General features: G+C 40.4%; 1 protein-coding gene across 3 annotated transcripts in view; it reads right to left on the reverse strand.

The window, feature by feature from the left end:
* ttc12 (tetratricopeptide repeat domain 12) overlaps positions 1 to 17,104 on the reverse strand; it is a 30,438-nt gene that overhangs the window by 10,625 nt on the left and 2,709 nt on the right. For all 3 annotated transcript variants that reach the window (XM_061682050.1, XM_061682048.1, XM_061682049.1), the window contains exons 7-15: positions 15,563 to 15,634; positions 13,306 to 13,366; positions 11,503 to 11,691; positions 8,436 to 8,505; positions 6,175 to 6,263; positions 5,562 to 5,730; positions 3,693 to 3,788; positions 1,532 to 1,595; positions 1,306 to 1,440 (exon numbers count right to left, since the gene is read on the reverse strand). In XM_061682050.1, the coding sequence (XP_061538034.1) occupies positions 1,306 to 1,440; positions 1,532 to 1,595; positions 3,693 to 3,788; positions 5,562 to 5,730; positions 6,175 to 6,263; positions 8,436 to 8,505; positions 11,503 to 11,691; positions 13,306 to 13,366; positions 15,563 to 15,634 (945 nt within the window). The remainder of the gene's footprint in view (positions 1 to 1,305; positions 1,441 to 1,531; positions 1,596 to 3,692; positions 3,789 to 5,561; positions 5,731 to 6,174; positions 6,264 to 8,435; positions 8,506 to 11,502; positions 11,692 to 13,305; positions 13,367 to 15,562; positions 15,635 to 17,104) is intronic.

Genomic DNA, 17,104 nt, shown 5'->3' on the forward strand with positions numbered 1-17,104 from the left:
AAGACTGCAAAAATGCTCATCAAACACCTGTTTGGAACATCCCACAGGTGAACAGGCTAATTGGGAACAGGTGGGTGCCATGATTGGGTATAAAAGGAGCTTCCCTGAATTGCTCAGTCATTCACAAGCAAAGATGGGGCGAGGTTCACCTCTTTGTGAACAAGTGCGTGAGAAAATAGTCGAACAGTTTAAGGGCAATGTTCCTCAATGTACAATTGCAAGGAATTTAGGGATTTCGTCATCTTCGGTCCATAATATCATCAAAAGTTTCAGAGAATCTGGGGAAATCACTGCATGTAAGCGGCAAGGCCCGAAAACCAACATTGAATGCCCGTGACCTTCGATCCCCCAGGTGGCACTGCATCAAAAACCGACATCAATGTGTCAAGGATATCACCACATGGGCTCGGGAACACTTCAGAAAACCAATGTCAGTAAATTCATCAACAACACCCAGAAATGCCGCTGGCTTCTCTGAGCTCTGAGCTTAATCTAAGATGGACTGATGCAAAGTGTAAAAGTGTTCTGTGGTCCGAGGAGTCCACATTTCAAATTGTTTTTGGAAATTGTGGACGTCGTGTCCTCCGGGCCAAAGAGGAAAAGAACCATCCGGACAGTTCAAAAGCCAGCATCTGTGATGGTATGGGGCTGTGTTTGTGCCAATGGCATGGGTAATTTACGCATCTGTCAAGGCACCATTAATGCTGAAAGGTACATGCAGGTTTTGCAGCAACATATGCTGCCACCCAAGCGACGTCTTTTTCATGGACGCACCTGCTTATTTCAGCAAGCCAATGCCAAACCACATTCTGCACGTGTTACAACAGCGTGGCTTTGTAGTGAAAGAGTGCCGGTTCTAGACTGGCCTGCCTGCAGTCCAGACCCATCTCCCATTGAAAATGTGTGGCGCATTATGAAGCGTAAAATACGACAACGGAGACCCCGGACTGTTGAACAGCTGAAGCTGTACATCAAGCAAGAATGGGAAAGAATTCCACCTACAAAGCTTCAACAAGTAGTTCCCAAATGTTTATTGAATGTTCTTAAAAGAAAAGGTGAGGTAACACAGCGGTAAACGCGTTGTGTTTTGTTTTTGTGGTTCCTGAAATGTTAGTGTTTCGTGTTTTGTTTTTGTGTTTTCTGAAATGTTAAAGTGTTTCACAATTAGTTATACTGTTTTGCACTTCCAGGCCACCGTAGTTACCGCTCCAACTTTCTTGACTTCACTAAGCGGCATCTTAAAACATAAATTTCTTGCAGTTGGGTCGTTTTCAACACACGTCCATATTATGTGATGGTACTCACGATGCCAAGCAGGAAGCCTTTCCAACACTCTGCATCATGTGCAAGTGTGTGACGGATGACGTCATCTCCTATCAGATTGTCTACAGCTGATAAAAGTGAAGGGACGACATGCCGATTGTCCGTGCTGATATTACTCTGGAAAGTGAAGCAATTTGTGAACGTGATATACAGGCACAAATGTAAATGCTGCATGATTTTCTTTTTTGTTTTGTTTTTTTAATCTCACTATTATTGTTGTGAATGGCTCAGCGACAGAGTCCGTCAGCACATTCGTTAGCTGGCGGCAAAATCTGCAAAACATTTTAACACCCAAGTAAGATAGACATATTGATCATGTCACTGTATGTTATGGGTAAAAATTGACAATGAATGTGTGATTGAGTGCAAGATGCACATGACCTTGAACGCACCATATGTTTTACAATGAGGAAATCTAACCTTGCAAGACGACAAATAGGTGCATTAAAGGACCATCTTGTATTCCCTAATTTACAACAAATGTCAGACCAATTAGGAAACATATCTCTTATTGTATATTTAGTTATTGCCTTCGAAGATTAGCCTTGGCATCCACACAGTGAAGTAGATGAAGAATACATTTTATCCATTTCAATCAATTTTCTGAGGTGCTTTTGCTCATTAGAATCTCGGATTAGCTGGAGACTGCCCAACTGGTTTTGGGCACGAGGCGGAGTACGCCCTGGACTTTTCGTCAGCCAATCAGAGGGCACTATGTATCTATATTGAACACATATTTTGTCAGTATATTCTCACCGAATACTTGAGTAGGAACACCTGCAAAATCTAGACCAGAGTTTGAACACTGTGCTTAAATATAGGAAAATAAAACAAAACTTCAATAATGATTAAACTGTTAGGCACATAAGTTTTTTTTACATTACATAAATATAAGTTTTAAAAAAAGTTCTTAGATGTATTGTGCTAAAAAGCTCAATATAAGAGAGTTGTACTTGGGTGGTGATTCTTTTGCATACCACTGAAGGGAGCCCGTATACTGCTAATGGCACAATACTTTGTGAATCACTGATCGATTCTAGACACTCCCCTAATACAGCATATGTGAATTTGAGCACTTTCATCCTCAGCGGTTGTCCAACGTAATTAATTAACTAGCTATCTATGCCTACACCACAAAAATGTATCTTCCCTTCAGATAATTCATTGGCATGGCCACTTTTTTAAAAGTACGATTTGACAGCAAATGTGTGGACCCGGGGGCTTCACGCTGGTGTGGCCGCTTTAGAGCGCCTCGTTGTTGCGATGTGGAAAAGCCCCGCGACAACCCGCTGGGATCAATTCCCACCACTGGAGGCTTTAAGCGGGCATGTTTTCGTGGTTCAAACATGTTGAGATGTGTATGCGTAAGAAAGATGCTCGACGAAGTTGCATCCATTGTCCAGGTCATAACATTTGATTGACAATTGACAGCTGAGTGAGGAGTGGTTTCAGTGCATTCAGTGGACACACCCACAGCGTCCAGGGGGGAGACAACAGCTTGTTTTTGAAGCCTCATTTTAGATACTTGATTTTTTTGTAATGATTCAAATTTGGGAAGGTTGTTTTAACAACACTCTTCTCTATGGTGTGTCATATTAAGAAGACATTCGTTTTCACTTTACAGGGGCTTTAAGATCATAATGTTCATGCTTGTGGTAATCTAAGCACTGCACTGCATCATATTGAGAGGTAGTAATAATTTAGAAACATCTTTTAGGAGTATACCAAGCAGTTCTACAACATTTCAAAGTTCACCAGTAATGAACATTGTGGAATGAATACCTGTGTCAGTCTTTACTGAGCATTCTTATTATTTTAAAGGCAGATTTTTTAAAAAGTTAATTTCTATTGGAAAGCAATAGTTTTTGTGTGTCTGATATTTATGGCCGGTAAGTCCGCAAGTAAAAAAAAAAAATAAAACTAAATCATGATTTTTATTCTGCTGAACTCTGTGTCACATAACACTCAGAGGAAAGGACTGCGGAAATTGATCACCCCATTTCAGTGCCTGGCACGTCAACTTATTTCCTGCTGTGTTCAAGAGCCCCAGTTGTCCTTTCATGTCTGTTTCCATGAGGCTTCAAAAAGGTGAACAGCTTGAAAACAGGCTTTTACCTTGAAGAGACATTCACAATTGGGCCGCACATTGATTTATTAAAGATGCTACCTTTTCCATTTCTCTGAGCACCTTTCCTTAATGGAGCCAGAATCTCAAGTGCTTTTAATATAGATATGATACATGGAAGTATAATAGAGTGGCCTATGGGTCACAGTCAGACTTCTAGGTTGGTGTATTTCCTTGTTCGGAAATAGGAATAATTCATTAGGATGTGAGGAGAATCGTGTTTTTTATAGTGCGGTGCTCGTACTTTTTTTCTCCCGCCAACTTCTGCAAAATGAGGAGGGCTCTGTTCTCCCTTTGCTGCCCTGACCTCAAGATGCACGCCATGAGACTTCTCGTCAACCTTTAGAGCCAGAATAAGGAATGAGGGATAGGAAAGAAAGTAAAAAGAAGGGAAACAAAAGGGAGAAATAATAAACCGTTTCAGCAAATGACACCTTAACTTGAAATTGCATTCCCTCAGAACTGCACGGAAATGCTAAGAGGTTGTGCTGAGGCAAAATGCCAGAGAAATACAACCCCAATTCCAATGAAGTTGGGACGTTACACATAAATAAAGACAGCATACAATGATTTGTAAACCATGTTAAACCTATATTTAATAAGACAGAATACAATGATTTGCAAATCATGTTAAACCTACATTTAATAGAATACGCTACAAAGACAAGATATTTAATGTTCAAACTGATAAACTTGATTGTTTTTAGCTAATAATCATTAACTTAGTATTTTATGGCTTCAACACTTTCCAAAAAAGATGGGACAGGGGGCAAAAAAGACGGAGAAAGTTGAGGAATGCTCATCAAACACCTGTTTGGAACATCCCACAGGTGAACAGGCTAATTGGGGACCGAGCTCTTCTAAGATGGACTGATGCAAAGTGGGAAAGTGTTCTGTGGTCCGACGAGTCCACATTTCAAATTGTTTTTGGAAATTGTGGACGTCGTGTCCTCCGGGCCAAAGAGGAAAAGAACCATCCGGACAGTTCAAAATCCAGCATCTGTGATGGTATGGGGCTGTGTTCGTGCCAATGGCATGGGTAACTTACACATCTGTGAAGGCACCATTATTGCTGAAAGGTACATGCAGGTTTTGGAGAAACACATCCTGCCATCCAAGCAACATCTTTTTCATGGACGCCCCTGCTTATTTCAGCAAGACAATGCCAAGCCACATTCTGCACGTGTTACAACAGCATGGCTTCGTAGTAAAAGACTGCGGGTACTAGACTGGCCTGCCTGCAGTCCAGACCTCTCTCCCATTGAAAATGTGTGGCGCATTATGAAGCCTAAAATACGACAACGGAGATCCCGGACTGTTGAACAGCTGAAGCTGTACATCAAGCAAGAATGGGAAAGAATTCCACCTACAAAGCTTCAACAATTAGTATCCTCAGTTCCCAAACGTTTATTGAATGTCGGTAAAAGAAAAGGTGCTGTAAACCAGTGGTAAACATGACCCTGTCCCAGCTTTTTTGGAACATGTTGCAGCCATAAAATTCAAAGTTAATGACTATTTGCTAAAAACAATAAAGTTTATTAGCCTGAACATTAAATATCTTGTCTTTGTAGTGTTCAATTAAATATAGGTTGAAAAATGATTTGCAAATCATTGTATTCTGTTATTATTTATGTTAAACACAACTTCATTGGAATTGGAGTTTTAGATCAATAACGTGAAGACTGCAATATTTCATAGCATATCATACCTATCTCCAGATAACCTACCATGCTAATATGCCCAACATTAAAATTGTATCACAAACCTATGCTAAGTTATTAAGATTTTAATTAGGCCAGACTGGAACTGCATTAAAACAAATACTAATTGTTTTGGAATTAAATTTAGCAGTCACACATCCATCCATCCATCCATTTTCTGAGCCGCTTCTCCTCACTCGGGTCGCGGGCGTGCTGGAGCCTATCCCAGCTGTCATCGGGCAGGAGGCGGGGTACACCCTGAACTGGTTGCCAGCCAATCGCAGAACTGTGAGGCTGACGCTCTAACCAGTCGGCCACCGTGCCGCAGCAGTCACACATTGACGATAAAATAAATAATTCAATCACATTTGAAACAGCGCACCAAAAGTTTCATAAATTGAAAAATATCATACATGGGAACATCCAAGTTGTCAAAGAGAAGATTTCTGCCATGTGCAGTATGCGAGTAGAGACATAAAAATTCCAGGCACTCCTTCTGCACTGCGTCATGTTCAGATGAGATCATGGGAACAATGGACTTTTTGGACGCTGGACATGTCAACAATGTTTTCAGGTTTTCCTCTGTAAAACACACAAAGAGATGTTTATATCAATACCAGTACATGGAACTATACGGACAAAAGTATTGGCACACAAGGCGGCAGTGAAAATGGGGACTATATAAAAGTTGGTTCGTATGCAAATACTTTCTATGACTTTGGAATGAATTTGTGTGAATGTGTGTGTTCTTCCAGTGTCTAAAGTAAGAGCTACATCGAAAGGTAGACACAAATAGATGACTCAGTGTAGCATTCGGGATTTTGAGCCAACTTTGCAAAAGAGAGGTTAGGTGGCAGCATAGCAGTTGTGCAGTAATGACACAATGTAATATTTACAGATTACATTTGCATTACGATTGTTTTTTTCTTTTTCTTTCTGTTTGCCTGGCATCAAGGACAGCAGGAGTCCCACAAAAGCAAAGGCAGAACACTGGGTCGTCTCAGGGTAATTTCCTTATCGACATACCGTTTCCTCTGCAAGTGATCGTCCAAACATTGAGAATGGAAACGCACAAGTCTTGGCTGCACTGGTCATTTGCTTCCTGCAACAGGCAACTGTGGAAAAAAGATAAATACATTTGTTTTCATCTAATTCATTTAATTTGACTTTTGAAATGTTTATTTTGGGGCTCTTTGAGATGTTTGCCCACCCGTTAAAGTGTGAATTTACACAACCAATAGACATTTTCTGGCATTTCCTATGCCAGAAAATGTGTCTTTAGGCAAACCGCTAATCTTTTGGCCCTATTGTGATGTCACAATCATGCTCATTTCATTAATAATATCCCCATGCAGTTTCTCCATCGATGACTTGGCAGCTACCTGGTAAAATATCCATCACCTTGTTTTCCTGCAATAAAGTGGACTATACGAAACCACTAATCATGTCGAAATTAAAAACCAAGCAGAGCTGTAGTGTTGTTGGATGCACAGCTGTTAAGTTAGCGTTCAGCATTATTAGTGTTAGCTTCTAACCACCACATAACTTGGCATGGTAGCAGTCACAGGCGTCGCTGCCTCAGCCAGAAAAACCTAGATGAACTTTGTGTGTCCACATACATACATAAAGAAACGCAAACAGATATTAAGTTCACAAAAAGAACATTCAGTTTTGTTTAATAAACAAATGATGAATAAGATCAAAGTGGGGAGTCGCGGGGTTGCATGTGGTTAGTGCATCTGCCTTACAGTCAAAAGGTTGAGCATTTGAATCTCGGCTCGGGCCTATCTGTGAGGATCTTGCATGTTCTCTCTGTGTTCGCATGGGTGTTTTCTGGGTACTATGACTCCCTGTCACATTCCAAAAACATGCATGTTAGGTTCAATGACTCTAAATTGTTCATAGGTTTAAATGTGATTGTGACTAGTTGTCTGTCAGTATGAGCTGTGTGATTGACTGACTGTCCATCGTGTACTCTGCCTCTCACCCACAGACTGCTAGGGTAGGCCCCAGCTAAAAATAGCACTATATAGTAAATTATACAGTATATTTTAAAAAAACAACGGCAACAACATATTATCACTGTTGGGCTGAAACCTTCGATCTCCAAATTTGTTCAAGTTAATATTTTACCAATTTCTAGTTGCATCTCCCTGACACTCAGTGTTCCCACTTTTATAACGGCAGTGCTAATAATGGATGCGGATGCGACAAGTTACCGTAATTTCTCGTGTATAATATGCATTTTCCCCCAAAGAATTGTCAAGTCAATAGTACGCATTATACATAGGTATAGGGGAAAATGAAAAAAAACTTTCACATTTTATAAATGTATGCCGCCATCTAGAGGTTATGAAAAAGCGGTACAATTTCATTCCAATATGTCACCGCCACCTAGAGGTGATAAAAACGCTGTAGCCTCCACTTTCATTCCAATAGGACAGAGCTACATATGAATGCATATATGTAGAATTGTGCTCATAAGTTTACATACCCATGCTGTATTTATGAAACATTGTTTTTGTTTTCTTAAATATGACTAATGACTGAACAACAACCATCATTAATTTCTTTATGGTTATGTTAAATGATAATGCTTTTCTGAAATACTTGACAGTTTAATTTGAATCCCATTAAAATAGAATTAAATGTGTTTTGCCTGGCCCTTCATGTTTTCTTTAAAGAATTGTAACCATCTTGCAAATTCTGCCTGGGTAATCAAACATATGAGCGCAACTGTGTGTTTTCTTATTTATTAAATACAAGTAGGGCTGTGAATTTCAAAATAAGAGCAACTAAATAAAAATTACTTGTTAAAATAAAGTGCTTAGCTTCAGAATAATTATTTGAAAAAAATAACAAAATACAGATAATACTTCCTGTTTTGATCATATGGGTAGAAGCAAAATCATGCATTGTAAAAATGCATGATACATAGGTTGAAGGGTTTTCCAGAATTTTTGGGTCAACTTTGGGGGTGCGTATTATACTTGGGTGCGCGTTATACACCAGAAATTACGGTAATTAATAACCTTACTGACATGACATGAGGGGGTCAAGATTTGCAGTTTCTGAGAGAAAAGATGGAAAAAAAAAAAAAACTCTTAACTTATTTCAATCTCCTGATTATAATCTTGTCCTCTTTGTCACACAACAGGAGCGAAGTCGGGTCAGGAAGAGATCTCGCTACACTTGGCCATCATTGTCTGCGAATGTGCCTATCTGCTGCTCCATCTGTCAAAGCTCTGCTGAAAACTGACAGTGAACTCTCCCTCCAGTCTCCTTACCTCCTTGTTGTGTCATTGCTATCGATGATACTGAAGCCATTGTGCAGCCTGAAAAGTGTCTGTCCGCTGCCTGTTAGGGAGAAAGCAGTAAATGACATGAAGTGACAGAGTGCCATATTTCATGACAGTATGTATATGGAAGCTATAGAGGGTGAGGGGACATGGCAGCTCTAGACTTTAGTTGCATTTACCTTGTTGGCCGCGAAGAACATGAGGGAAAAGAGTGAGATTTTAGGAACAACGGTGTGATTCCTCGCTAACAATGAGGTGCATTACACAGAAAATTAAACCAGGAGTCGAGCCATTATTATACAGTACATAGAGTAAAGTCAACCTTGATGAGATACTTTCAGTGGTGAGATATGTAAGTCTTGCCCTTTTCTACTGAATGGCACCGTGAGACAGGTAATATATCATTAGGCAGTCATCAGAATGAAGAAAAATAAATATTGGATGAGAAACATTAGCCAGTACAAAGGAAAATATACTACAGTAAAGTACAGATGTATAAAAAAAATAATAATTATTATTATGTGAAAGGAATCAAGTTCCATCATTATTGTTGTTCATGGCTGTGTTTATCATCTGTATTTATACTGGGGAAGGATTGCAAAAGAGTGTCAAAATTACCATTTAGAATAAATAAAAGTTAACATGATGCATATGCAAACTACAAAGTCTGCCTTTTAGCAATGGGTTAGGGTTAACCCTAACCCTAATGAAAATGAGTGGGTGTAAGTGGTGCAGACTTTTAAGTAAATTGTTGGGTCACAAAAACGGGGGTGGTGGTTGCTTTATGAGGGGAAACCTCGGGCTGAAGGTTATAGAAACAGCGTCACACAATAATAAGTCAACCAAACCTTACCCTTAAACATGTATAATCTATTTACAAACAAATCTCTGAATTTGCTTACAGGGTCTTTAATGTGTAATTTTGTACAGGCATGTTAGCATGGTGCTGATCGAAATTTTCCATTCCTGAAAAAGCTTATTGTGGACCCTTCATCGTATAGTGTGTGGCCGGGAGATATTATTTGTGAGGTAACACATTATTAATAGAGCACATCACACAAATAGGGGTACACAGGATAAAAAGTGTGAGGGGTCACGTAAACGTAATCATTACACAAAGTGGAGGTTAATCAATCCCCAGGCATTGCAACATTTTAGCTGACTTTTTCTTTAATGAGAATACAGAATAAGCATTAATCACACAGGTGTGCAGAAATATTGTGTCCTGTTCATTTCATGAATTCTTGTTATTTATAATCTCGTTTGTTTCATCGATTAAGAGTTGATGAGTTATTGCCTGGACAGATTGTGTCATGGCCCTGTGTTTCAAGTTGTTTTTCTTTGTGTTGCAGTGTCTGGGTTAGCGAATGTGGGCGTTGACATCGGTGACGCACCTGTCATGCATTGTAATCATCAGCCTTTTTAGGGGGCTGTTGATTACAATGCATGACAGGTGCGTCACCGAGCAGAATGGAGGATCTGTATCTCTTTTATGACGGAACACTTTTACTGTGTCACAGTGGAGTTTTTAAGATTCCGCTGTGGTTTCTTAGTATTATAATTGATGTTTATTGTGAATCAGAATCGATCAGTCGAACATAAAAAAAAGTATCTAGAGGGGAGAGAGAAACGAAGGCAAGACAAAGCACTAATTGTAAACAGGATGAGAAAAGTAAATCATTACATATCTACAACAATGAAACCTTAGGTATGAGTGTTGCATAGGGCTGTAGTGCTACACCCTGTGAGGGAAGGACAGGACAAGATAGAACAGGACAAGGACAGGGGAAGAAGCATGCAGGACAAGGGTCATGAACCCGGCTGTACAACTGAAGTGTGGTGGGATTGACTAGGTAAATTATAAAAGTCTATAAAACGAGAGTGTGAGTGAGGGGCTAACCAATCAATTTGCATATTCATGAGTGATTTGTCGCGATAAGTGGGTGGCCCCAAACCCAGCGAAAGAGTCCCAGGGGTGTGTGCCTGCCGACACATGTAAGTGAATTGACATCGTTTTGCATGCACAAAGACTTACAGAAGTGTCCTATAATTGCTGTGCCTGCACCACGCAGGCTGAGGACCCACCCAATCAATCGAGGGGCGGGAGCCAGGCCAGAGGTCCACCCTAGAGCAGCCCGGTGGACGGAACATGTCCCACACCGAGGCGCCCGACAACAGGCCACCCGGTGGAGGCCGAAGGGACCCAATGCCATCACCCCCCCCCCCCCCCCCCACCCACCCCCAGGAGAGCCAGACGCCCCCCCCAACCTGCAGGGCCCACGATGCAGCCAGTCACCGCCCAGCACGAGGGCGGGCGAGTGTCGCTTGTTTGTTGGCAAGGAGGGGGGATAGAGGCACCCAACAAGGGAACGATAAGGGGGGGGAACCCAGGGAGCAACCGCGGGTCATAAGAGGGGAGCCCCAATGCCAAGCAGTCATCCACACCGCCATGAAGCTGAGTGGGAACCCACCTCCTCCCCTGTTACTATAACTGACAGGTCCCCGACTGGCAGTCATTGGCCCTACCCTGTGTACCAGTGCCCCCCCCCCCCCCCCCCGAGTGGTGTGGTGCATTAAAATCTGTCGAGGTCAGTGAGCCGAGGGGGGCAGGGCTGCCAGACACTGCTGGCTCACAGCCAAATCCCCCCCCACCCAAGACCCACCATCCCCCAGAGATGGGTGTATGTGGTCCATTCAAACGTGGGGATGACTGTGTTTGATGCATTTAAAATCCAGGGGGGCAGGCAGGGCGAAGGGGCAGGGCGCACAGACCGGGAAATAGCACAGACGTGCTGAAACCCGGTCCGACACCCACACCTTCCTTACCCCATACCAGTCGCCCAGGAACCCTTGGATATGTATATGTGCCCAGATTTGACTAATGAGAAAAATATATACAGTGAGTGGCATGAGTGTGTGCTAAGTGAGTGATTAAGAGGCATGGCTCCATCAGGCCGGACAACCACAGACAAAGAAGGCTGCCCCACCCAGCCCCTGAAATTGATTCAGAGGAGAGAGCTACTTGTTCTAAGATTTTTTTAAAAGGAACACTCACAGTCGGTCATTGCTTGGGAGAGAATCTCCAATATTCCGCAGTAGTAGAGAAGCATCTGCCCAGGCTCTATCAGCTTCTCCAAAAGCTGAGGGATTAGTTTGGCCTTCTCCACTCCCTTGTCAAAATCTTGCCTTGCATTGAATTCTTGACTCTCCTTTTTCTCATCCAGCTCCATCCTGGTCAGGTATTCTGTGTTACAGGAATGCAAGAGTTATATCCTCACAAAGACCTCTTGTCTTCATGTGGAGATTACACAGATTTGAAGAATATTTGTTTCTTTAATTATTTTTCCATATATACTGTTGCTTGAAATGAGGCTACATTCAAATATTGCGAGCAAATTTGCATATTTCCCCTTTAAGATTGGCCCATGCTCTACTGAGTGCCATTTGATGTTATCTTTGCAAAGATTGAATTTCATTTCATTTACTCTTTAATTGCATCTTATTGGAGCTTATTCTTCCTTCCTTTTAGTTGCCATACAAGTCAAACAGGTCCACAGAGGATGCCACCTCTGCTGCTCTTCATCCAATTCTCACCCACCTGGATTCTAAAAACTAGCGTGTGAGTCGGCAGCAGCTCCTCCAGGACCATCACGCTGAGCACAGGGGCCCCACAATAGCCCATGCTCAGCCTGCTGCTCTTTATGCTTCTGACCTACAACGGTTGTAAACTACAGCACCAATAACATTATAAAGTTCATGGACAACATGACGGTGGTGGGCCTCATTACCAATAATGATGAGCCAACTACAGGACGGAGGTGAGCCTAAAGGTGCAGTGGTGTAAAAACAACGATCTCTTCTTCAATGGAGGGAAAACGGACCATTGACGGTGCTGCTGTGGAGAGGGTGAGCCGTAAGATTGTAACGATTAATCGGATAACTTGAATAATTTGATTACAAAAAAAAATCTCTGCCTCGAAGCTTCGCAGTAATAATTTTTCCACATGGACTAATGTTATTACTGCAGACTTAGCCACCACTCTGGGTAAAAATGTATTAGTGCAATGGCGGTGAGCAAGGAGGAAAGAGTGTACAGAAGACAATGTTGAAAGTTTGTTATAATTTCACAGTTAAAAAAGAAGACAAGGTTCAATGTGTCTCCTGCAAAGCAGAATTACAACTAACATACCACAACAACACATCTACGATCGCCAACACAAGGTATCGATGTTGGACAAGAACAGACACAATATTCTACATCAGCTGTTATTTCTATTTGCACAACTCATGTATTTTGCATATCCGTCTATCTTTAACTGCAGATATGCTGCTAATACATTGCACTACACGCCATATCCACAGTACCTGTACTATATAAGCTAAAAAATACAGAACAAATGCACTGTCTACATAACGTATTTCTCCTTTAAATTTTTTATATAGTATTTATTATTAGTGTATAGAGTATAATATAGTTACTTGTTACTAGAGAAAGAGAGAAACTGCATTCCGATTCTCTGTATGTGCTGGATATACGTAGCATTGACAATAAAAAATCACTGAATCTTTTAATTTGATTTCTTAAGGTTAAAATCTTCGTCAACCAACAGCAGTCAAAATACTGCTTTGGAAAGAAAGAAAGAAAGAAAGACCACTGCATAATAACTAGTTTCTCAGATTTTTCTATTTATAGGTAGGTAAAATGAACAGTTTTGTTTTATTCTTTTGGCTACTGATAATAATGCTGTAACTCCCAAACATTCACTTATAAATGTCATTGAAAGCATTTATTTGCAAAAAAATGAATTCTGGTCAAAATCAGCTTAAGAAGAGCAATGGGACATGACTCATCCTTTACCTTTGGCCATCTTCTCCATCTGGGGTTCAAGTTGAGCTATCTTTTCAAAGCACGTCCTGGACTGATAAAAACAATAAAATTAATAAATGAATAAATAAATAAGGAGAAGCATTTGTCTTATGCACATCGGAAAAATAATGTGATTATTTTCAGTGTGCATCTACACTCACAAAATTATGATCTTATTGTCTACCGCAATGTCAAAGAATGCCATGAAAGGCTTTATCCAGAAAAAGTGAGGAGTCAAAAGTCAATGAAATGTTTTTGCAATGTTTAATGAGGTTTTCAAGTACTTTTTTGCATTATTAATTTCCAACATTTCCCATCCTCACATCTCTTAATATTCCAAAATAACTTCACTTCCAAACGATATTGTTTGAACAGCTCCACAGTGCCTTCATAAATATGTTACCGATACAGAAATATGGATCACTGTTTCATCACTGAAAGCAAAGATCCAATAAGTTTCACATGAAGGCTGAAGAAAAATCAACACTTTCATATGGATGGACATCAAGTTAGACAGCTTACTCGTAAGCATTCAAAGCCTTGAAATCTTTTTCCTTGCTACTGTCTTGCTGGAAAAGTATAAAAGTGTCATCATGAAACATGTGTCCATCATAATTATACAACCCCAATTCCTATAAAGTCGGGACGTTGTGTTAAACATAAATAAAAACAGAATACAATGATTTGCAAATCATGATCAACCTATATTTAATTGAATACACGACAAAGACAAGATATTTAATGTTCAAACTGATAAACTTTATCGTTTTGAGCAAATATTCATTAACTTGGAATTTTATGGCTGCAACACGTTCCAAAAAAGCCTGGACAGGGTCATGTTTACATCATTCAATAAACGTTTGGGCACTGAGGACACTAATTGTTGAAGCTTTTGTAGGTGGAATTTTTTCCCATTCTTGCTTGATGTACAGCTTCAGCTGTTCAACAGTCCGGTGTCTCCGTTGTTGTATTTTACGCTTCATAATGCGCCACGTATTATCAATGGGAGACAGGTCTGGACTGTAGGCAGGCCAGTCTAGTACCCTCACTCTTTTACTATGAAGCCACGCTGTTGTAAAACGTGCAGAATGTGGTTTGGCGTTGTCTTGCTGAAATAAGCAAGGGCGTCCATGAAAAAGACGTTGTTTGGATGGCAGCATATGTTTCTCCAAAACCTCTATGTACCTTTCAGCATACATGGTGCCTTCACAGATGTGTAAGTTACCCATGCCATTGGCACTAACACAGCCCCATACCATCGCAGATGCTGGCTTTTGAACTTTGCGTCCATAACAGTCCGGATGTTTTTTTTCCTCTTTGGTCCGGAGGACACGACCTCCACAGTTTCCAAAAACAATTTGAAATGTTGACTCGTCGGACCATAGAACACTTTTCCACTTTGCGTCAGTCCATCTTAGATGAGCTTGGGCCCAGAGAAGCCGGCGGCGTTTCTGGGTGTTATTGATAAATGGCTATTGTTTTGCATAGTAGAATTTCAAGTTGCACTTACGGATGTAGCGCCGAACTGTATTTTCTGACATTGGTTCCTGAGCCCAATTTACACATTGATGTCAGTTTTTGATGCAGTGCCGCCTGAGGGATCGAAGATCACGGGCATTGAATGTTGGTTTTGTGCCTTGCCGCTTACATGCAGTAATTTCTCCAGATTCTCTGAACCTTTTGATGATATTATGGCGCGTAGATGATGAAATCCCTAAATTCCTTGCAATTGTACGTTGAGGAACATTGTCCTTAAATTGTTCGACTATTTTCTCACGCACTTGTTCACAAAGAGGTGAACCTCGCCCCCTCTTTGCTTGTGAATGACTGACCAATTCAGGGAATCTCCTTTTATACCCAATCATGGCACCCACCTGTTCCCAATTAGCCTGTTCACCTGTGGAATGTTCCAAACAGGTGTTTGATGAGCATTCCTCAACTTTCTCAGTCTTTTTTGCCACCAGTCCCAGCTTTTTTGGAATGAGTTGCAGCCGTAAAATTCTAAGTTAATGATTGTTTGCTAAAAACAATAAAGTTTATCAGTTTGAACATTAAATGTCTTGTATTTGTAGTGTATTCAATTAAATATAGGTTGAACATGATTTGCAAATCATTGTATTCTGTTTTTATTCATGTTTAAAACAACATCCCAACTTCATTGGAATTGGGGTTGTAGATGAGATGCTGAGCATGCCGTGGTTGCGCAAAAGCAATGTGATTAGATATAATGAGCGCTACTTATACTCACCTCACTATACTTCTTCAACCCAAGGTATGCCTTTCCCATGTGAAGGTAGGCCTTTATGCAGTTCTCATTACACTGATACAAAAGGAAAAGTACAGTATTAGTAAGGGCATGCCGCACAGATATCTTGCATTTTGATACAGTGAGATATGAGGCGTTGCCTATTTTACACCCGTTTGCCAACTTCTACACTCATCAGAATTAACATACAGTGGAGCCTTGAGATACGAGTTTAATTTGTTCCATGACCATGCTTGTGACTTAAAACACTTGTATCTCAAATCATATTTTCCCCTTGAAATGACTGGAAACCATTACAGCCTCCTGAAAAAAAGGTGTTTTTATTAAGAAAAATAGCACTCTATACTATTGTACTTTATAAAAGCAAAGCATAAATCTATTGTGCATTTTATGTCAAATGTAACAGTTGAGATGCTACTTGATGTTGATGAATTTGCTATTTTGTGTAAATTCTTTGTATGAGCTGTCCATTGTTTGTGACTATAGCTCATCGAAAATCATTCTTTTTTCCCCCCTCTTCCTGTTATTTTTTTTTTTTTTAAATTATCATGCTGTACTCAAAAAAAATATCAATTACATCATCAGTGACTGGTCGACGTAGACACAACTTTAATCCCGTTTTACACCGAGTACAACCTAATAAAACACTACTACCATCATCATGACCAACAATAAAATACAGTTGCATAGAAGGCCTAAAGGGACAACATGCAGTTTTCAAACTGATAGCAAGATTTGAATGTAGCCTCACTTCACAGCATCTCGGACTAAAGCCACGCGCAAGACTGCTGCTGGGTGTACAGACAGCGAGGGTGCAGTGTGTACCCGTGTGTGCAAATGATTGACAGACTATTTGGTCCCGTCTTCTGTCTCTACCAGTCTGTGATAATTTGTGAAAATTATAATCAAAATTAAATTAGAGGCATTAGATCAGGCAATCGAGAGATGATTTTTCAAAAGATAATGAAAGTGATATTCTACTGTCAGGTCAGTTTTTTGGAAAAATGCTAATCCTACATTTTTTTAATCAAAACCAAGGCAGAGGCTTTATTCTTTAAAATATCTAATAGTAAGTCATTTGTACGCCAGTGCAACTTTCTGCTGTTTGAACCTTGATACTGCATTGACAGGAAAATGAAAAACATCAAAAAAGAGTAATTAAAATATAGATGGGAAAAAAATTGCAACTAAATAAATATTTGAAAACCAACAGTTCTAAAAGATTTAATGTGACAGTTAAATACAACTGAACAGTACTTAAAAATTTACTGAACTGTAAGATGATGCAGTTTGAACATTTAATTCTGGGACTCTTTCACATACCACTAGAGGGAGCCTATGTACCACTAGCACCCCTTATGCCAAGGATGAGTTTTGGTGTGGAAGTACTGACCACACTCTAAAGTCTTATAACTAGAAAGTTGTTGAAAGTCTTCCAAGAACAGTGAAAGCTCTCACAGCAGCAAAATGGAAGACCGACTCTACTTCATCCTTGTGTCCCAACAGAAATAGTGCAGGGCTGAT

This window comes from Phycodurus eques, chromosome 7 (assembly GCF_024500275.1).
Source record: "Phycodurus eques isolate BA_2022a chromosome 7, UOR_Pequ_1.1, whole genome shotgun sequence".
NCBI lineage: Eukaryota > Metazoa > Chordata > Actinopteri > Syngnathiformes > Syngnathidae > Phycodurus > Phycodurus eques.